Source organism: Mixophyes fleayi, chromosome 3 (genome assembly GCF_038048845.1).
Source record: "Mixophyes fleayi isolate aMixFle1 chromosome 3, aMixFle1.hap1, whole genome shotgun sequence".
Taxonomy (NCBI): Eukaryota; Metazoa; Chordata; class Amphibia; order Anura; family Limnodynastidae; genus Mixophyes; species Mixophyes fleayi.
Genome location: NC_134404.1, coordinates 71,997,597 through 72,018,330, shown reverse-complemented (window position 1 = coordinate 72,018,330; position 20,734 = coordinate 71,997,597). Strand labels below are relative to the sequence as shown.

The 20,734-nt window shown below is 40.6% G+C and overlaps 2 protein-coding genes across 12 annotated transcripts in view; one reads left to right on the top strand and one right to left on the bottom strand.

Annotated features, from left to right (window-relative positions):
• GIGYF2 (GRB10 interacting GYF protein 2) overlaps positions 1–20,734 on the bottom strand; it is a 135,680-nt gene that overhangs the window by 72,438 nt on the left and 42,508 nt on the right. The gene's annotated exons all lie outside the window — the stretch shown is intronic.
• KCNJ13 (potassium inwardly rectifying channel subfamily J member 13) lies at positions 15,159–20,509 on the top strand. Of its 2 annotated transcripts, XM_075201750.1 has the most exons (4): positions 15,159–15,483; positions 17,109–17,291; positions 18,152–18,643; positions 18,816–20,509. In XM_075201750.1, coding segments are annotated over exons 2-4 (1,122 nt in total). In that variant the 5' UTR covers positions 15,159–15,483; positions 17,109–17,290; the 3' UTR covers positions 19,445–20,509. The 2 variants fall into 2 exon arrangements, with proteins under 2 accessions (XP_075057851.1, XP_075057852.1); XM_075201751.1 differs by lacking the exon at positions 15,159–15,483 and having other exon boundaries at positions 16,448–17,291.

Genomic DNA, 20,734 nt, shown 5'->3' with positions numbered 1-20,734 from the left:
CACTCATACTCTGAGTTCTACCGCCTGCTAGTGTTAAAATCCATAAAACAAACCCAGACAGGATGATCTTGTATCGCCAATTTGATAGAATAATTTTAAACATTGCAACGACAAATCAATAGAATTTAGTATTCATCTTCAAGTATTTTTCCTTAAAACAGAATCTCAAAAAAGGTCATTCTACAAATAGTAGCACTGCCTATTTGAGTTAGAGAAACCTTACTAGTAGAGTTTATCCAAGGGTACATGCAATAGAAAAATGTTCTTTTGTGAAAGTGAGAGCTTGCATGCACTTGGCATACAAGCACCCCATGACTGCAGTCATCTTCAATCCCAACTTTTCACAGTGGGAATTTGAAAGCAAGCCAAATGTCACCAACTAACAAAAGCAGTAGCCAGAGATCTCTATGCAGCTTTTCCTGTCAAAGAAGTAAAGACGACTTAGCAGAGACTGTTGGATACACTCTTCTAGATGGTGTCTAACTAAAGATAGTCAGGGGATACTAAATGCAAAATGAACAGGCACTCAAATATTATAAATCTTTATATGTGATTTTTCTAATATAAAGACATTTAAAATTTGCAAAGAAAGGATTTAATTTCAAGACAGAACCTACAGCAAACAAACTGGTTTGACCACTGTCTGTCCAGAGTAGCTTCACTTATATACATGTGCACCAAGATCCAATATCCATCTTCCATTAGGCTTGGAAGTACAAAATTGCTCTTTACTTTTTAAATAGCACAAGTGCATTCAGTTTACTTCTTTACCCATTCACTGTCAGTAGATCTTATTAAAACTGAAGTACCACCATCTTTTATAAAAGCCTTTTTCAAATAATATAATTGACATAATTTTACAACTGTTCGCTCTCATGGGCATTCTTAAATACCTCTACCTTTCCAGCGGGCCATTACTGTCAAGTCATAATGCTAGAAAGTGGAGAAAACAGGACATACACAAAACCAGGGCATATGCAGAGTGGCTTAAATGGGCACATCCATTTGTTTTTCCTGCCCAAATCAGTCTCATTAATCCTGGTTCTCCAGTTCTTCTTGCACCCAATTGCTGTTAAGTGGGCATCAAGAGCCTTGCTGCATCTCCGCTGCCTTAGAGAGACCCGCAGCCCGACTGTCAAAGTGGCGGTGGGGCCCTGCATGTGCCCAGGCTGTTCTCAGATGCAAAGTCTTTTTGCTCCCTGTGTGGTCTGGCGAGGACAGTACACGGATACAGTGTTGCGTCTCCTGGCCTGTGTTTGGGAGAGGATGTGGTCACGGATGCCGCTCTTTTCGCTGCACTCTGCCATCGCTGTCTCCTGGATGAAGGGTTCTTTTCCTGCAACAGCAACCGCCATTAACCATTATGCAACGCCTCAGCATAAAGAAAGGAGGCTGAGGTGTAAAGAACAAAGTGATTTTGACTTGCCAGGCCGGCACATCACTCGCCTACTATACTTTTTAATTTCTTTGTGCTCATCTAAGATACTGCCTCATTTGGCTGTAAAGATAGTATTTTTAAAATTACTCACTAGGACATTAGCACCTCTTTTTGCCACCTGTGTACCCCTCAGGGCTGTGTGCATTGCACTTGAACTATGCTTTGAACTTCCTATTTACTACCTTTAGCTTCAAAATCTGGAGAACTGGAGTCGGAGTTATTACCTTCTGCGTATAAGGGGTGTTAGCCCAATCTGGGTATCCGCTTCAACTCCTGCAGTGGTATCTATTTGTTGTGCGCCTCCCTCCAACTCCCCTTTTTCCTTTTACCCCCTTTTCTACAAAAACAGAGTCAGAGGTTTGGTCCATTTTGTTGAGACTGTTCCTTTTATTTCTTTCTGTTGTGCCTCAGTGTCCATGATGGGCAAGTCCAGTCTGGTGCTGCTGTGGCAGCTTTCTTGGAACGGTTTGCCAGATCCTCAGCGCCTGCCAACTTAGGAGACCCCCTATGCTACCGCTCAACAGCCCCTGTGCCTCTGCTGATGCTACAGGGTCTCGTTCAGAGGCTGAGCCCTCTCTTCAACAAGTGTTAGTGGCTATTTTGGCATCTGAGAAATGTGTGACCGACTGCATTGGGAAAGTCCAGGTGGACCTCTCCTTAAATCAAGAAAAATCTACAAAAAAATGTGAAAGCGAGTGGGAGAGGCTGATCATAGGATTTCTACCCTGGAGGATGTTACTATCCCATGAAAGGTGATATTTCCAGTTTTGCCTCTCAATTAGGTTTTCGAGAATAAAATAAACAAATATAAACAGATCTGGAAAGTAGGCTCTGCAGGAATAATATACATTTTGTTGGCCTCAGAGTGCACCAAGAGCTCTAATCTGGAGACCTTTCTGAAGCATTGGCTTACGCAAATCCTTGGAAGGGGGGCATTTACCAAAAAATCTGAAGATTTGTGGAAAGGACCCATTGTCTGCCAGTGTAGCCTCCGCAACCTGGTGCCCCATCACGTACTTTCATAGCGAAGTTCCTCCACAATAAAAAAAGGGATGCAATTGTGAAGTTGGCCAAGCAACAGGGTCCACTAAAGTTTGAAAATTAACCTATGGCAGTTTTCCTGAATTTTGCACTGGAAGTGCAAAAGAGCTGTGCACAATTTACTCAGGTCAAGAGAAGTCTATGAGATCTTCAGCTTCCATACTGAAGCAGTTTCCATCAGGTTTGAGTGTGTAGCGGATGGAAGAACACACATTCTCTCACACTCATGATGCCTTGAAATGGATTCAAGGCCACCACCCAGCAAGGGCACAGCACGGACAGTGACTCGTCTTAACTGTGAGCTGTATACTGTGGGAAGTCTGTTTTGAGTAGTAGCTTATCTTGGCTTCCTGTATAGGGTTGTGCCGGGTGTCTGTCCATATTGGGTTTTTTGCTTCTACTTTTTGGCACCACACTGCCTATTGAATGGATATGTGGTTACATTTGTTACCAAATGTCCTATATTACTGCTACTGATGTGGGGTACACATTTACTTAAGTTACTGGAGTTCCAGTTAGGAGGCGAGACCTGTGCTGTGAGGCTTTTAAGAAATGTTTCTTTCATCTCTTTCTCCCCAATTGGTTGGCACTGAGGATTTCTGCTCTAGGCAATTGTAGGTAGGCTCCTGCCACAATTTCCTACTGCTTTTCCAGTTAAGAGTTTACGCGTACCCTCTTGAAGTTTGTTTGGGGAGATAGGTTCCTGAATACAGGTATATCTAGTTGGGTATGGATAACCAGGGTGGGTTAAAAAAAAAAAAAAAAAAAAAAAAAGTTACCACACTTTCATTTTTGGCTCATCTTTTATAAAGGTAAATGCAATACTGGATTAAACAATTTTCTGTTTTTACAGAATACATATTTACAACTGTTCTGTACGGGACCATGTGCCTAGAAGGCAGGAACTGCCTATGACCGACATGTTCATGGTTCATGTTTGTTAGGGAAGTGATGGCTGAGAACACAGCTGCAAGCAAGGGAATGTACAAAGACTTAATTTTATCATTAAACGATCATCTTTGGTTCTGTCAAAGGTTAAAAAATACAATCTGACATAGCATGCCAGGTCGAAACACATGTGGAGGGCAATCGCACTCTTGCTCTTAAGCGGCCCTGGGTGCGTTGGACTTACCCTTCCTACTAATGTTCTAACTCGAGAGAGGTGGCTATTCTGATTAATAGATGTTTACACTTTGTTATGGAGCAGGTGCAGATTGACCCATATGAATGGTTTGTATTTCTCAGTGAAAAAATTGATACCTTGCCTATTATTTTGGCAGTATACATTCCCCCTCCACTTAGTAATTACCGTATGTTCTCCGGAAGGCGTTTGCCTCATAGCCTTTTCACTGGATGCTTCGGTGCTATATGCTGGTGATTTTAACAATGTGATGGATTCAGGACTTGATAAGGGGAAGGAACCTGCTTCTACTTTGGCAATTCACTCCAGTCCCTCTGTATTTGCTAGATTGAAAGCCAAAATTGGTCGGACTAATGTCTGGGGATTTAAGTTCCGCCAGGCTCAACCTTTCTCCTTCACTCAGCGCCCCACCATACTTTTCCCGGATTCATATATCTTGCTCCCTCTGGTTAGGAAAGATTTGATCTTTATTTAGAAATATCTCAGACCATTTACCCCAATCCTTATGTGTCACCCTTAAGTCAGATACTGCAGTCAAAATTTGGAAATTCAACCGTTTCTGGCTTAATGAAAACATAAGAGAACTCTGTACACAGATAAATTATAAAATGTATTAAAATAAATTAAAACCAATTATGACACTAGACATAATGGACAATATGTGCCCAGACATTCAATGAATCATAACACATGAACATAAGCAACATATAGAAGCATACAGAATTAAAAAATACCTATGTCGGTATTCTTACATAAAAAGTAGTAATCAGCCACTTTGAAGTCCCAATCGATTAGGTGGTTAGTCCATAATGTTTAGAACTCACAGGTTACCAGTAAAATAGCGGCAAGAGGACGATCAAATTGTTAGTACCACAGCGAAATAGTCTGCAACGAAGATCACATAAGCAGTAGAAGATTTACGGAACCTTCAATACGTCTATTAGCCCAGAAATCAGTGTTGAAATCCGTTAATAATACAACATTAAGCTGACTAAACTCACTGAAAGTTGTAACAATAGTTTAGAGCAAACCCCAGGGATGAACGGGTAGTAGCTTCTGTCAGTACGTCGGTGTATCATAGCGCGTTTCTCTGCCTACTTATTCGCAATTGCCAGTTTCATCAGTGGTGAACCCTAATTGATATGGTTAGTGCCCTAATAGTGGAATGGGAACAATATTTCAACGATAATTTTCATGTAGTCCTCCCACCTACAGGGAAACCTTAATAACCAGAGTGGCAGCACGGAACAAGTTCTCTAGACAGATGGAGTTTCAGTTGGAAGAAAATTGTTGGAATCTGGAGATGGCTCATCTTTCTCCCCACTGTAGACCAGATGGTTTGTTGTGACTATGGGCTTTACTTGAAAAATCCAAACGCAAATTGCTTTTCTCCAGACAGGCTGTGTATGATCAGGGTGATAAAAGTGGTAGTATGATGGCCTATTTGGCCAAAACTAAATTGGCTCAGATTTATCCCGCCTGTATTGGACGGTCGAGTGATATTCACACCCATAGTGCTAGCATCACTGAGGTGTTTCGTACACTATAAAAAAAAAACTTTACAGTTCACAAGTGTCTTGCTCCCAATAGCTGAAGATAGCTTGGGCAGGTTAATTTAGGCTATAGACATCTTGGAGGCTGTGGATCTCCTGGAGGAAATCAATGCAGCGATCACCTCTTTCCCCTGAGAGAAAGGGGCCAGTCATAGAAAGGCCTCCTCCTGTATAAGTGTATAAAAAAAAAAAGTGTTTTTTTTTTTTATCCTGAAGCAAAAGGAAACATTTGGTAGTTTGAGGGTGGTGCGTCCCCCCATCTATATCCAAAGCCTTAATTTTAGTCATCCCTAAACCTGAGAAGAGTGCTTTTACCAGACTTCTACAGGCCCATTTCATTGTTAACCATGTAAGTTAAGATACTGATCAAAATGCATGCCACTAAGTTAAACTCATCTCATGTAGTCAATTTAGACCAGACTGGAAAAAGATGACCATTACTAATTTTAGGAGACATCTCCTGATGGGGCAGTGGTTGTGTCCTTGGACGCGGCAAAGACATTTGATTCAGTCGAATGCTGTTTTCTCTGGGAAGTTATGGCTGAATTTGGATTTGGTGAAACTGATTTATTCCACTCTGGCAGCTAGAATGTGTATTAATTGCTACATATCCACCCCCTTTACCCTAGGGAGAGAAGCACACAACAGGGTAGCTTTCTCTCTACTGGCCTACTTCCTTATGCTATAGAGCCTTTAAACTTTCTTGTTCGGAGGCATCTTGGGACATGTGGTCTGCCAGCAGGGAGCAAGATGGATAAAATCATTCTATATGTGGACTATATGCTTCTTTTTTTTTTTTTGAAGGATGCTGATGGTTCCCTTAAACTGCTGCAGGTGGTTGATGGCTTTAATACCTACTCTGGTCTTCGAAACAACTGGACCAAAGTCAATATAGTTCCCTTCTGTGGACACATACCATGAAACGCACAGACACACTCCTCACTGCATTGGAAGACTTTAAATACCTGGGGATACAGATTCCTACTAACATGTTCGCCTATGTTACTTTTAACATAGAAACAGTCATTCAGTACATTAAAAGTGAACTCCATACCTGGAGGAAACTTCCATTGTAAATGACAGGTCGGGCAAATTTAATAAAAATATATGATATACCATCCTAAGTTTCATTATTCATTACACCACACACCTGTTCATATTCCTGGACATGTTTATTCTAGAATTAAATAATTTTCCTCTCTGGTCTGGGGGACAAAAAGGCACGTATATGTTTAGACACGCTTTGCCAATCCAGGATAGTGTGGGGCGTGGCTTTTTATAATTTTAGAGCCTATTATTTTGTAGCTCAATTGTCAAATTTGAAAGAATGAGTTGGGAATGAGCCAGATGCTACCCTTTGTTTGTTCTTATGTGGGCAGCAAGGGTCCTCTAGGTTTCCAAAAAAAGACCCTTCTGGAGACCCAGGTCTCTAAAGGTATTGATCTCCCCGTTAAACAATTCTGGTTTGGAACCTGGTGCATGAATACATAGATTTAGGGATAGGATCTGTAGACCGCTATTTAGAGAAATTGCAAGCTGGGTGAAGTTCTAAAAAAGGGAGTGGATACTACTTGGCTTAAATAGTAAGTTTGTTCAGTTGGCCAGCTCTACTCTGTTACCTACTTGAAACCCTTTTACCAATTGAAGTTGGAATTTTTGATTCCAAACACATTCTTTTATAGCTACTTCCAGCTATGGCACACACTTCAAGCCCAAACTCACAACGCTAACCTGAATCACCTTAGTGATGAAGAATGGAGCACTACGGCTGGTAGTGCCAGAGAAGCAACTTCAAGCGCCAGGTAGACAGATGCAATTTTTATTGCATAGAGTTTACTATACTACTCTACAGCTACTGAAACTGGGTAGGAGACATAACTAAGTGCACCAAATGTGCTACTGGGTCGGCTGCTTTCTGGCACCTCCTCTGGTCCCGACTTGGGGGCAGGAGTCTTGGAACATCGGTTAGGACATGTATTCAGTCGACAAGGGTTAAGATCCCATTACTGTGCCAAAAATTTGTCTCTTTAGGACTCTCGATCTCCTTTTGGATAAGTCATCCTCCCATATGCAACTTTGACAAAGCTATGTGCAAAACGTACATTAGGTAACAGCCACGATATCACGCTGAGTTAAAGCAACAAAGAGGGAAAGGGGAATCAATGTTAAAAACTCCCAAACATCTAGAGCAGGCCTGTCCAACCTGCGGCCCTCCAGATGTTGTGAAACTACAAGTCCCAGCATGCCCTTCCAGCTATCAGCAGGTTGTCGACTGGCAAAGCATGCTGGGGCTTGTAGTTTCACAACACCTGGAGGGCCGCAGGTTGGACAGGCCTGATCTAGAGGTTACAGATTTATAGAAAATTATTGTGAAGCGGTATAACAGCTGATGTATTACTAACACCGATATCCTATTGGACACAGGCAAATTTATAGGATTTCCATGGAAACATGCAAATTCAAAGTATTGTACCTTACAGATTACCACTTAAGGTCGGACAGTGCATCAGATTGTGAGAAACATACAGCACTGATACTATATGCACAGCAATAACATATCCACTGATTACTATATACCACACAGCTTGATACAGTGACTAGCATAACCGGCTAATAAAAGGAATATAAATGAAAATCTTTGTACCAGCAACTGCTTACCATAATGCATTATAATGCTGTATCCATCAACAGTGTATTTTGATACATTTGTAATTATTAAACCACAGCAATTACAGTCCATACACTGGGTTCAAGTAATTTGGCATTTACCAATTTAGAAGTTATTTTAGTCATTTTTGCCACTTACAAACCACCAAGCACACACTTCCATTGATTATTGTATAACAAGCACACACTTCCATCGATTATTATAGAACAATTTCTAATATATAATTTCATACTGCTACCAGCACAATCGTCAAAAAAAACAGAGATAACCAAGAATCTCTGTATTAGTAACTGCTTTTTTTAACTTATGGTAACATTGCAACTATTAATGTAGGTCATGTATTTTCAACTGCATGGTTTGACTCACCAATAAGAGTCAATTTAGTAGGTTTAAAATGATCCACACTAGGTGGCAATGTTATCAAGCTGCGAGTTTCCAGCTGATTGGTTGCTATAGGCAACATCTCCACTTTTGAAACTCGGGGCTTGATAAATGTACCCCTAGGAGTCATTTATTTATTATAAGTCAACGGACACTACTTAAGAAGAGGGGGGGGGGGGGGGGGGGAAACAAAAAAAACAAAAAAAAAAAACAGTCAGTATGCCGACGAAGCTTGTGTTTGGCTGAATTTAAACTTACATAGGCTTTACTGAACCTCTATGGTGTATAATTTATTGTTTTAGGGGCAACTTAATAAGATATTTATAATGTGGTGCAGAGTACGACATGTATGATGTTCAATTTTGAAAAACAAAAACATATGTGCCTACAGTCATGGCCAAAAGTTTTGAGAATGACACAAATATTGGTTTTCACAAGGTTTGCCGCTGCAGTGTTTTTAGACCTTTTTGTCAGATGTTGCTATGGTATACTGAAGTAAAATTACAAGCATTTCATAAGTGTCAAAGGCTTTTATTACATTAAGCTTATGCAAAGAGTCAAAATTTGTAGTGTTGACCCTTCTTTTTGAACACCTCTGCAATTCGTCCTGACATGCTGTCATACAACTTCTGGGCCACATGCTGACTGATGGCCGCCCATTCTTGCCTAATCAATGCTTTCAGTTTGTCAGAATTTATGGGTTTTTGTTTGTTCACCTGCCTCTTGAGGATTGACCATACGTTCTCAATGGGATTAAGGTCTGTGGAGTTTCCTGGTCATTGACCCAAAATTTCAATGTTTTGATCCCGAGACACTTAATTATGATTTTGCCTTATAGCAAAGTGATCCATCATGCTGGAAAAGGCATTGTTCATCACCAAACTGTTGGATGGTTGGTATCAGTTGCACTTGGAGGATGTTTTGGTACTATTCTTTATTCATGGCCGAGACAATATTGGAGTGAGCCCACTCTCTTGACTGAGAGAAAACACCACACATGAATGGTCTCAGGATGCTTTACTGTTGGCATGACACAGGACTGATGGTAGTGCCCACCTTTCCTTTTCCGGACATGTGTTTTTCCAGATACCTCAAACAATCTGCAATGGGATTTCGAGAAAATTACTTTACCCCAGTCCTCAGCAGTCCAATCCCTGTACCTTTTTGCAGAATATCAGTCTGTCCCTGATGTTTTTCTTGAAGAGAAATGGCTTCTTTGCTGGCCTTTTGCTTCTTGACACCAGGCCATCCTCAAAAAATCTTCGCCTCACTTTGCGTGCAGATGCACTCACACCTGCATGCTGCCATTCCTGAGCAAACTCTGCACTTGTGGTGTCCCGATCCCGCAGCTGAATCAACTTTAGGAGACTGTCCTGGTGCTTGCTGGACGTTCTTGGGTGCCCTGAAGCCTTCTTCACAACTATTGAACCTCTCTCCTTGAAGTTCTTGATGATCTGCTAAATGGTTGATTTAGGTGCAATCTTACTCTCAGCAGTGTCCTTGGCCGTGAAGTCCTTTTGTGCAAAGCAATGATAACTGCACGTGTTTCCTTGTAGGTAAGCATGGTTAGCAGAGAAAGTACAATGATTTCAAGCACCACCCACAATGATTTCAAGCTTCCAGTCTGTTACTCTAACTCAATCAGCATGACAGAGTTATCTCCAGCCTTGTCCTCGTCAACACTCATCTGTATTGACGAGAGAATCCCTGACCTGATGTCAGCTAGTCCTTTTGGGGCACGGATGAAATGCAGTGGAAATGTTTTTGGGTAAAGTTGATTGTCATGGCAAAGAGGGACTTTAAAATTAATTGCACCACTGTACATTCTGGTGTATATGCAAATTGCAATCATAAAAACTAAAGCAGAAGACTGAAAAATAATATTTGTGACAGTCTCAAAACTTTTGGCCATGACTATTTTATTATATTTGTATTTTCAAACAAAATATATTAGTCAAATTAAAGCATTACAAGGTACTGTCAACCTGGTGCACCGTGAGATACATATGTGGTGTTCCAATTGGATAAATACTCAAATCAGTGTAAAAATTGTAAAAGTACTTTATGAAGCGAATAGTCACTGTACATTATAGCGTAGTGCAACACTGTACAAATAAAAACCGTATTGTGGCAAAGTCCAAAAATGTACCATTTAATGTAACTCAGAAAGAGGATACCCCTAGAAACTAGTCAAACGGTATAATCACAGGTCGCTCCATCATCCCCTATTCACTCAACTCATTTTTAAAATATTTTAATATTTTGGGGGTTTTTTCAATTATTTTATTGACACGCAATAAAAAGATTATTATTTTTTCTGTGGTTGGACTACATGGAGTATCAAACCAGCACCTGAAAAAGATTCCCATATAAATACCCAAAGAGTGCCTCTTATAAAAAATACTTTTCTTTATACTTTGATATATCCTCATAGTAGGTATCTTACCTATTGATTCTGGCCAAAGTCATTATAGCTATAAAGTGGGTGGCCATGGGTGACCATTCTTTCGGCCGCTGGGCTGCCTTTGTAAATTAAACAGTTGGCCATTTATACATACAGCCAGGAAGTGCCTAAATACCAGAAGATCTGATCCAGGTGGGTCAAATCACATTGCTATCTCTGAGGATTCATTGTAGACACCCAGTCTATTACTTCCCTCGCTTTTAATGTATTTCAATTGCTTGCTATAAGCAGTCTATCAGTCATGTAATTTGACCACATCACGTGGCCTTATCTATATATGCTACTTTTACTATATGCTTTTGATGCCTTGATCATATTTCAATGTGTATCCAGCTTAAATATTTTCTTATTGCCCAAGTGCCACTCTGTTCTGCACCAACTGTACAATTTGATTTGCTGTCTGATATTGGTAGTGTAGCATAGTGTACTGATATTGGTAGTGTAGTGTTGTATCTTGGGGGGTTGGAGGAGGAAAGAGAGAGTGCAATTTCTACTTTTATTTAATTTTCAAGTTTAAAATGCAGAACAAAATAAATATATTTGTCTAAACGAGAACCACCCCCTCCCCTAGACAAGCACATACAAGGGAGACAAAATAAATGTAGATGAGACAAAGGGTAGAGAGGGCCCTATTTATGGAAGGAGCCCTGTAGGTGGGAGTGAGAGGTAGTTACCAGTGATGAGGATAGTGGTAGAACTCTGTAAACCTTAAGTAATTTTTTTTTTTTTTTTTTTTAAGTTATCAGGTTCTTAAACATGATTTACATGGATTTCATGACATCCAGTCTCCCCTTCCCACTGGCTTGCAAGATCACTCCCTTAAGGGTATGAAGCAAATGGTTTTATTGAGAAATCCTTATTCTGTACACTGCTGTAAAGTGAGCCTGCTAATCACAAGGGAAGAGTAGGAAACGCAAAGTACATGGCGATTACTTACACTGTATTTACTCCCCTTCATGTGTGTATTTAAGCATGCTTAATAGTTAATATTATATTCCATAGTGCTTTACAATTGTGAACAAACATAGTAATAAAATAATACTAGTTCATACAGACAGAGGTAAGGAGGCACTGTTCACTGTACCGTCTATAGGACAATGAGAGATTAATACACAAGGTTAAGAGCTACGTATCACATATACATTGACCAGATTGCAAATGTAAAAAGCGTTTAGTGGGCTATATGATCCAGTCACATGCCAATGTTGGTCCAAGGGTTGTTGTCGTGTGTTAACTGTGTAAAAGGTGGTAATAGGTTAACCTAGAGAGGTTAAGAGGGTGCCTGAGAAATATTATGAGCTAGCCTGAAGGTTTGATGACTAATGGAAAGTCTTAATGTGCAGGTTAGAGAATTCAACAAACTGGATAAGCTTGAAAAAGTCCTGTAACTTGGAATAGGAGCATGTAACGAGAGTGGATGAGAGACAAAGATCTTGTGCAGAACAGGTGTCTAGTTCGGTGATATTTTGAGACAAGCGAGATGTATGTTGGTACAGTTTTGTTGATGGCCTTGAGTGTTAATAGAAGTATTTTAGATAGGATTCAGTGAAAAACGAGCAAAAAATATAGACACTGACAGAGTGACTCCGCGGAGGAAGAATAATTTGCATGGAAAATAGACTGTACTTGTGGAATACCACTAAGGGTGAATTGCAATAGTCAATGCGGGAGATGAGTCCATGAATTAAAGGTTTTGCAGTCTCTTGTGTGAGATATGTAAATATTTTGTAAATGTTTTTAAATGATTAGATAACGACACATCACTTTCATTTTGGGGCCAATCGCAAATATTAAACAATTGAAAATATTGCCAGCACTTTAGCAGCAGCCAACTTTAGACTAACATCTCAAGACACATTTAACACAGATGTAGAAATACAGCTGTTATACTTGGCTTTTTCTCTGCGAGAAGGCAACACAGACATTAACAAAATGTATCTATTTATCCCTCATACAATGTATACAATACTGAAATTGTAATAAGTAATAGTGCTTAGTAGTTTTCACCACCAGCAGACACTTGGTCCATTGTGAGGGAATGTCCAAATCCTCAAGCTCTTCTCTTGTGAAATAAATCCTACAAAGTATATTATATTATAGGTGGTACCTGGTTCCCCTCAAGGTTAAAGAAAATCTTTGGTACTGATCTGACCAGTGCTGGAGAGTCAGTGCTGAGATAGGATCCTTTGTCCATAATCTGTCCCCAGTTTTGGGACAGTGTAGCCAGCCTCAGTGATGTTACTAAAGTCTCAATTTCTAAATGCCCATGGTCTTTCCTCCTTGGCTTCCCACTTGAAAGACTGGATAAAAGCTTTCCATGCAAATCCTTAATGCAGTCAGATGCTTATTCGCAAAATATTGGAAATGTCTAGATCCCCATTCCAGAGAGCATCTTCTCAAAAAAAATCTTGTATCGGGCGACCATAGAAATTTATTTAAACAATAAGTCTCACACGTATATCCAAATTTAATGTGATCGGTTCATTTATAAAACAGTCCGTCTACCCAAAGAGAACCCTCCTAGGGCTTTTCAGACAACTTCCTAAAGTTTTAGCTAATTGTTTGGTTTTGTTAATAGCCACATTCTGTGCTAATTTAACTTTGCTTCTTGTTATACATAAATGCTCTTACCTCTCTAAAGTAGACCTGTGGGGCACTGGATTTGACCTCCACCATCTTTCTTCCGATTCCCACCCCTCCCAATATACTGTTACATATATCATTACACCGTGTTTTTGTATGATTTTCTTAATATTGCCAGGTACTAACAAGCATCTGAAGTTCTCTACTTTGCACTATTTCAAATAGGCGTGTTCATCAGAGTATTTGCTTTTTCATTTGCTTACTTATTTGTATAATCTTTGCCATTTCTGGTCTCTGGCAACAGCTATTGGTTTTTTGTATTATATTTGAAAACACAAATTAAAATATGAAAAATAAAATCAGTTTTGTTTTAGCCTACAAAAATCATGACACTTTACAAGTTCACTACTGGCTGTATACACACAGGAAACACAACAAAAAAACCTTCATATTCTAGCTATAATCTCTTATCTTTAAAAATTATCTACACACTTTCAGAGTAGTAGATGAGAGAGAGGATGGATAAAGAGGAAAGGTGAGGGGTGGATTGAAGTCTTGGCAAGAGGAGATCATGTGGCTACTTTAAAAAAAAAAAACTATATAAAATCAATAAGGAGGGAGTAATCTAGAGCTAGTTACTAAATATGCCAACCAGAGGAGGGTCCGTGATAAGAATACTAATAAACATGAGCTTGTTGTGAAAGGAGTATTTATCGTTAAAAGCTACAATGGTTTATTGTACACAATCAAAAGGTGTTTTCAACTTTGAAAGGGTTAAGCAGCTGATAACCTGGGCTTCAGGGGACAAAGTTTGAGGTACCTGCGTAGCTTCTCCTGCCACTGTTTGGTTTGGGCATGCACTGACGTGCCACTAGCAGCAGGAGGTCCAAACTTTGGGCAGGACGACAGAACAGAAGCCCTGAGGGGAGTGGGATTTGGGTCATTACTTTAATATTCAGCACCGCAGGCCTGAAGACGGCTTTGCTCCTCCGGGAACAATAGGGCTCTGTTCTATTCAATCCGCTTAACCGGACATAGGCGAGCAAAGTCCAGTGGAAAACAAGCACTCCCTCCCTCCGAAATGCCCACAACACATGTGCATGGTCTCCCAAGCACACACGATACATATGTAGAACATTGAGTGACCAAAATAAGTGACAAGCCCAATGGGTGTTGACATGTAAGGAAACAGTGCTCCATGTGACAAACTAATGTACAGTATCTTTTTTTTTTTTCTTCCTTTTTTCACAGAACACAACAGTTAATGCTTTTGAACTATAGAATGAGACTCAGCATGTGTACACTCTGAACTGACCCCTGACTCCCATCAGCCAGCTGTACATTCTAATGCAGTCCTGCAGACATGACACGGCCAATGCTCTCTCAGGGTTCTGCAGCCTTCCATAGACTGTTAATTGTCTGGAGTTACTGTGTGGTAAATCCAATCAGCAAACCAATGAAAAAGACATCAAATTATATCTTAATAAAAAGTATGAGCTCAGCTAGGTTAACCTGTTCATGTCAGAGAAAGTGAATTAATAGTGCACCGACAGCAGCACCATTTACTTGCCTTGAAGTCCACACATCATTTCAAGGATATTCACCCTGCTAACCAATTACAAAAACACAATACTGAAGACACCATTTTAACATATCTAAAATCAGTGCTCCATTAACCCCTTTTCCAAGAGGACAGTAAAGAGATTGTTAATGGAAAATAAAGTGCACCTACTGTGCACAGCTAATCATTGGGAGGGCAGAGCTGCAACATATCCGCCCCCTCCCATCTCACTGGCATGTCCCCAATAGCCTGCTGACCAATCAAATGTTATACCAAAGAAGCTCTGCCCCTTGATTTATAAACACAGGAATGTGGGTTATGACTCCAGACCCAGCAAGAGCTCCCCCCATAGTCCCAGAGAGAACGTGTCACTGGACCGGAGAGCTAAGTTATACAGTGTGATAAGGAACCACAAGAAGGTGCCAGTATGACAAGAGAGAAGACCAACAAGCAGATGTTAACACTGCCTTGATGAATGCAAGAGGGAAACAGCTATACTTGTAAAACAGATCAAAGAGATTATACAAAGTTCTACTATACAATCTGGCACAGTAGAAGTGTTGAGTGGAAGAGCACTTACCAGAAAGAATTTGTAAATGAAGAGCTGAGCATCGGATTTCCTACTCCACCTACATAACCAGCCATTGCACCAGGTAAGTGTCCTCTTGAGGCCAACTTTGAGTATATCCAAAATGGGATCCACAAGTATTCATTCAGACAGAGCGTTATGACTTAGGTTTGCAGACTACAGCACCCGCCTCCACAGAGACATAATGGTTATTTAGTGGTGTCTCCCCATAATCGTGTTATCACACAGATCTCATCATATGAGATTCTGCCTGGCAAGGCACTAACACACTATCGTATCTTGAAGTGCCCGGAAACAGCAGTGTAAAGCTGGCCTCTTACACCCATGTGCCCCACACTTATCCAGTCCGGATGGCCGACACATGCTGACCATGTGATGCTTCTTTCAGTGAATTGAGCCTGTGTGTGAGCTGGAGATTGAGTCAAAAAACTCTGGGTAAATCCCAGGAAATCCTCAGATTAACCCATGTGGTGCCTGGTTAAGATTTTGCCTGATCAAAAATGAACACTGTTTATTCATGATCAGTTATGAAAAAGCTGTAATTAAATGCACTCAAACGTCCATCATTTAGCAAACATGCTATTCATAAAAGGCAAGTAGCATCTCAACTGACACTGACCCTTGTAAAAATACCCAACATACATAACATTGACAGAGAACCCATTTGCCAAGCTGTGCCTTGTGATCACACAGCGCAATGTAGACTACCAGAAAAAAATTAAGTGGACTGAGCAGAATGCTGGATGTCTGGAGGGGGGCAAAACAGATTTGTATTTATTGATCGAAAGTTTATATAGGGATTTTGCACTGCAATCACTATAAGCTCTAGCTGTCTGTTAAACGTTTTGAAACTGTTTTGCCAGCAGTTTTCATGAATCAAACTTTAAAAAAAATTATATCATTTTTTATTTTTATACAAATGTGTTTGTAACATATTTTTAAACTTGTTAACTAGAGAACTTTGAGGCACGGGTAAAGGATTATATGGGTATCTTAAGCAGATGTATGTAATGTATATACATGTTGCATGGCACTTACTGTACAATTTTGAACATTAAACTTATCTCATTATGCAACATATTGCTCCTGTGTATAAGCTGCAAACAAGTTCCAAATCTGACTGCATTTAATAATCTTCACAGCAGCGACAGGGTTTTGTTTTGTTTAGCACAGCATGACAGAGCAGCATATTGGTTTTACAAAGTCACACTGTGACAAGAATTCCATTGTTACAGGCTAACAGCAAAACAGTCCTTTACTGAGTAAGCAGCAAAGAGAGGAAGGTTAGTGTCGTATCCAGGTGAATCCTACCTGCCTTCCATTGCGTCCTAGAGCAAACAAAGCCTGGATATTTTCCCGCAGCGGGACATGTCACATGAGTATCATGATGTGTGCATCTAAAAGCAGCTTACCCCTGAGCGTGAAATTATAACACAAACACTCTATTTCCCCCTCCCTCTCTCAGTCTGGCAACAGCTTAGGACACAGGGGTTATGCAGGCACAGGCCCCTGCTTGCCTTCAGGGAAAAGAGCCAGAGTCAGCTCAGGTGCCTTTGGTTAGAGGGGGTGGGTGGTTTCAATTTAAGGAACAGCGTAATAAGTGAAAATTAAAAGTGCATGACAAACTAGACCTTAAAAGTAAACTATTTTGCTGGAATCCATGTATATTGCACTGTTCATTTTGCTCAGGTTGGACAAGTGACAGGACCATAGTAAACTTCTGAAAGCCACGTGGTGGGCGACGACGCAAGTAGAAGAACGGAAGCTTTCATCATATACAAGCTGCAATACTCATTACCCCATCACCCTGGATGTTGGGGTCTCAGTGACAAGGGACACCCGTGGCGCATCAGGTCTCTGATCAGCTGAAAAGTAAGTAAACAACAGCCCCTGACGCACAAAGACTCATTACCAATATGACACATTGTAGAAGTCCTCAAGGAACAAGGCAACATGTACTGATCTTAAGATTTAAAATAATATTCTTTAAAGTGGTTCCATCTATTAATGCAATGCAGTAAATTATTTTAAAAAGAAAACACAAAAAACCCCACACTCATTTGGGGGGATAAAATAACCACTAAAACTGGATGACTCCCCAGTTCCAATTTCTGACTGTCAATTGAGTAATTCAATATAATTTTGGTTATATTATTTGCATGCATGTGTTCATATAACAATGCAATCTGTCTGTCATACCGGGGAAGTTAGCAAAAGAACAGTTACTGCCCTCAAACTAATGACACATTCACGATACATTTTGCTTAAATAAATACACCTTTCATTTTGGACAAATAATTGAATCAGAGGAAGCCACTTTGCATCACATAAAATAACTATTCATAATAGGTTATATTAACAGGGAAATGTTTGTTGGGTTTGACCATGCAGAAACACCCCCACAAAGTGATTAACACGCTGCCTCTATTAATGAATTCTCAGGGCTAATAAATACTGCTCACAAAAAAACTGAAGAATCCACAAACAAAGCCTTCATTATGAAACTATAAAACCAAAGACTACTGAGTTTCAACAATTAAGGCCTTAAGAATATATGCTGCTGCTAGTAATACATCAGCCTGTTGTACACATTTAATTATATATATTCTATAATTATCTGTTAGCCACACAGTAATTTCTTACTTTGATCTGGAAACCATCCAGAGCACTTGTCCTAATATTGCATCTGTCTCCCATCAGCAATGCCTGATACGGACTTGTTCTCTTTACAGTGGTGCTGCAGGTCAGCACAGACCGGGAGGAGGATCCTCACAGCAGGTCCCCAAGATGTACCCTGCTCAGCTCTTGTTCTCACCGGTTAGTGACCAAAGATGGACATAGTACCATAAAAGCAGTCGGGATCCAGGGGCAGGGGCTGTCCTACCTGCGTGACATATGGGGGTTGTTGCTGGATATGCGTTGGCGTTGGATGATGTTGGCCTTTTCTGCTTCTTTCTTGGCCCACTGGCTCCTGTTTGCTGTGTTTTGGTACCTTCTGGCTGAGATGAATGGGGATCTAGCATTGGACCATGATGCCCCACCAGAGAATCACACCATCTGCGTCAAGTACATCACTAGCTTCACTGCTGCCTTCTCATTTTCCTTGGAGACACAGCTTACTATTGGATATGGCACCATGTTCCCAAGTGGGGATTGTCCAAGTGCTATTGCACTGCTTGCGGTGCAGATGTTGCTTGGACTCATGCTGGAGGCCTTTATCACAGGTCAGTTATCTTTGTTTATGGTTTGAATCAATATAGGCCTGGGATGTTTGGGGAAACCACTAGATCCAACTAAATTAACCTAAATAGCCACTGTTCAAGTAGCATAATACTAAAAGTAATTATTCTGCCTCGCCTCATGGTTATTACTCATTGCAAACTATGTACTTCACAGGTGTTTTTGTAGCCAAAATAGCACGACCAAAGAATCGCTCTCCATCAATCCTTTTCTCAAGGTTGGCTGTGGTGGGCAGTCCTGAAGGAAAGCCATGTTTAATGTTCCAAGTGGCCAACATACGTCCTAGTCCCTTAACCATGGTGAGAGTCAGTGGAATTCTTTACCAAGAGAGAGGTGATGGGCAAATCCAACAAATCAGTGTGGACTTTTCACTGGATAATCAAACTGGCAATGTGGAGTGCCCTTTCTTTTCGTTCCCTCTTACTTATACCCACAGTCTATCTCCTGGAAGTCCCCTGGCAGCCCTATTGCAGCGCGAGACAATTTCCTCTTCAGCACACTCAGAACTTGTGGTTTGTTTATCTGCTACTCAGGAAAGCTCAGGGGAAATCTGCCAGAGCCGTACTTCATATCTACCAAGTGAGATACTCCAAGGACATCGCTTTGCACCATGCCTAACACGCCGGCCTGAAGGAGGATACCGCATCTGCATGGAATCTTTTGGCCGTCCACTCCCTGAGTTACCACAAGCCTCACACAGATCCTACAGAACTGAGCTGGAAGTCTGTGCTAATGGGCAAAGGGGGGACACCTTTCAAATCTGTGAGACTGGACTGGGGGAATAAGACTGTAACCATATTACATTACGTAGCCCCCCTTCAGGCATCCTCATTCCGATAACCATGCTGACGCTTCTCCAAAGGAAATTCATACGGGAAATGAGGGTGGTATTAACAAGGCTCCAAAGACTAATACCTTACTGAAGATCATCAGGCACTGTTAATCCCGATGATAGGGTTCTGTGGGACTATGCCCACAATGATAATGTATAACTGCAATAAAGAATCGCTCAGGGGAGTGAGAGCACTCCGAGAAAAAAAAAAAGACAGTAGTAGAGACAACAGTTGTGTGCAGACAGTGGACCAGCACATATATATATATGTACTGCAAGAAAGCATATTCAGGTGCTAAAGTGCAAATGATACAACAAAGGCATTTGGGAAGCCAACTCTTATTGTTCCATACAAGAACAGTTTGTTTGTTTTATCACATTGTCCTTTAAAATGTGGAGTGCACTATATTTAGCAAGACAAGAAAGCTGATCTACTCACAACACAAATGCGCAAGAGCTACACAATAAACAAATGCAGGTACATTTATATGGTAAAAACACATGCATGATTCTTTGAGACCCACGTTAAGAGTTAGAGACATTTATATATCATAGAGACAGGTGTATAATGCACACATGCAGGTGAATATGCACATGCATACCCGCTTGGCCTTTTCAATGAATCAGATGCTGCTCTTAGTGGAATCGCTGTACTAACTCCTACACAGTTCTTAGCTAGCAGATTACCAGGCGAGAGCACAGACAGAGAGAGAAGCTCAGTGCCAGAGCAGAAAGGAGGAAAGGGCTGGTCCTACAAATCCCACTACATATACTGGTGACAATAAACATGAATAAACTGTGTGCTTCCAGCTAGTTCCCTGCTGCTGATCAATGTGTCTATTACATGACAACAGGTGCCTTTCAGTTACACAACTAGGATATACAGATAACTGTACATTCATTTTTTTTACATTAAAAGCTGAGAAGAATACATATGTGAAACACATGGGGGGTAGTCAATTGTTAGCGAGACGGGTGAAAATCCCGCGCTCGGAAAAATATTACCGTTAATACAGTAATCTGCCCGTAAATAACGTTAATACGGTAATTTACTTGCTGGATTTCAGCGAGTAAATTACCGTATTAACGGTAATATTTTTTGAGCGCGGGATTTTCACCCATCTCGCTAACAATTGAATACCCCCCATAGAATTAAAGTGGTACAGTCTAACCAGATTTTAACTATAAGCATTGGAGACTTTCTGGCACATTATTGATCAAAAGAATTAATGACAAACATTAA